At 33.9% G+C, this 2,267-nt stretch overlaps 1 protein-coding gene across 1 annotated transcript; it reads left to right on the plus strand.

Annotated features, from left to right (window-relative positions):
* The first annotated feature begins 965 nt into the window (after window positions 1-965).
* Window positions 966-1,850, plus strand: LOC124893443 (ATP-dependent DNA helicase PIF2-like). Its single transcript, XM_047404442.1, has one exon. It carries the CDS (start codon window positions 966-968, stop codon window positions 1,848-1,850), a length of 885 nt encoding a protein of 294 aa, XP_047260398.1.
* Window positions 1,851-2,267: the final 417 nt, after the last annotated feature.

Below are 2,267 nucleotides of genomic sequence, written 5' to 3' on the forward strand. Positions count from 1 at the left end.
CTAAGTGAAATGCAGCCTCCGGTGATTAACCTTCAACTACATCTTCTAAATAAACAAACAGGTAAACATTTAGGATTCCTTAAGCTATCTGAATTCTACATCATTACCCTTCTGATAAAATAGTCATAAAATTCAAATTGTAATAAACTGTTTTTAGCTATGAATTTATCATGAAAAGAAATACATAAAATTATGTTGTATGGAATATTTTGTTAATCTTTTTAATATTGTCTGTTCACATTGTAGTGTGCTATTGGAGCAACCAAAATTTAAAAAACGTTGTTTTCTGGGAATATGCCTCAAAAACCATGCTCACCGAGTATTTTCATAAATGTTCAATAGACAACGAAGCACGTAAATACATATACAAGGAATTTCCAGAGTACTATATTTGGAATGCTTATGGTAAGATTTGGACGCAAAGAAAAACAAGATCAGTAATTGATCGAATTGCTATTGTTAAGAAATTCAACACGGCCACTCTTAATATTTCTAACTGTTCAAATATCATTTATTTACTCTTTCTTCTTTAATTCACAACTAATCTAGTAGAAGGCGAAAGGTATTATTTGAGATTATTATTGAATCACGTACAAGGACTGACTTCATTGCAATACTTGCTAACTGTTAATGGAAGGTTGTGTGACACGTTCAAAGAAACTACAAAAGAAAGAGGTTTGCTTGAGCCAGATAACAACATTTCTGAATGCTTACGCGAAGCTGTCGTCTTCAAAATGCCATTGGCTCTTAGAAATTTCTTTACAAAAATATTGGTTCATTGTAATCCGACGGATGTTAGAAAGCTATGGGATACATATTATGATGACATGTCAGAAGATTTTAAGAGAATACACAAAAATTCTCCTACTACTCAACTTTAATGCACACTAAAAAGCATAAACCATTTCTTAGAGAGAATGGGTAAGAGAATTGAAAATTATGACATACCTAGACTTGAACGAAGTATGGATGATGGAATTATATCAGAATGTAGAGAAATAATGGAAGAAGAGTCTATAATAGTGCCTTCAGAAGATTTGAATGCACAAACAAAGCTAAATCCCAAACAAGAGCAAGTATTCAAGATTATATTGCAAATGTTAGAATCTGGCCAATCGGGATTATTCTTTATTGATGGACCTGGAGGAACGGGAAAAATGTTCCTATATCATGCATTACTTGCAAATATCAGATCTAGGGACATGATAGAATTAGCGACAGCAACAAGTGGTGTAGCATCGGCTCTTTTATCAGAAGGTCGTACGGCTCATTCTAGATTTGAGATACCGCTTCAGACAACTGATACAACAGTCACACGCATGTCAAAGCAGAGTGGTGGAGCTAAATTGATAAAAAAAGCTAAGCTGATTATCTGGGACGAGGCACCTATGGCTAGCCGTTGGACAATTGAAATAGTTGATAGGAGCTTCAGAGATATACTGGACGTTGACGCACCCTTTAGTGGGAAAATAATGATTTTCGAAGGTGATTTTCATCAGGTATTACCAGTAATTCCAAAATCTACAAGGGCTAAAATGGTAAATACAGGTTTGGTAAAGTTGTACTTGTGGCATCCGATGAAAAAGATTAAGTTAACAAGAAATATGAGGGCGAGAACAAATTCATCATTTAGTGAACTCTTACTACGCATAGGTAACGGGGAGGAGTCTACGATAAGAGATGATTTGGTACTACTTCCAAAACAATTAGTTATTGAAACTAAGAGTGATGGTACTGGAACAGATGCTTTAATAGAGCAAATATTTCCAAAGCTGGATAAAAATGCTGATTCTGCAAAATACATGACTGAACGTGCTATCCTAGCTAGCAGAAATAAATATGTTGATTAGCTAAATGAAATGTTAATTTCCAGATTTCCTGGTAAAAGTAGAACGTTTCTTAGTTTTAATTCTGCAGAGGATGATACCAACAACTACTATCAGGAAGATTACTTAAATACTCTAACACCAAACAGTCTACCTCCACACAGGTATCTTCTTCCATATTTAGTACTATATAATTGTATTATAGATATCAAAATTCTGTCTAATAACAACAATTAGAAATATTTCAATGCTCGAGCAATATAGGATAAAACCAAGCTACTAAAAGACAATTGAGAAAAATTAAGTGACATTCTTTTACCTAGCTATCAAATTTTTTTGCCAAGAATGGATCAGACTCCCAGTATCCACTTCATAGCATGATGGATTCTGCTCATAGAAATAATATTGCCTTCACTAGAGAAGCCAGAATATCAATAAATT

Source organism: Capsicum annuum, unplaced genomic scaffold, assembly GCF_002878395.1.
Source record: "Capsicum annuum cultivar UCD-10X-F1 unplaced genomic scaffold, UCD10Xv1.1 ctg59720, whole genome shotgun sequence".
NCBI lineage: Eukaryota > Viridiplantae > Streptophyta > Magnoliopsida > Solanales > Solanaceae > Capsicum > Capsicum annuum.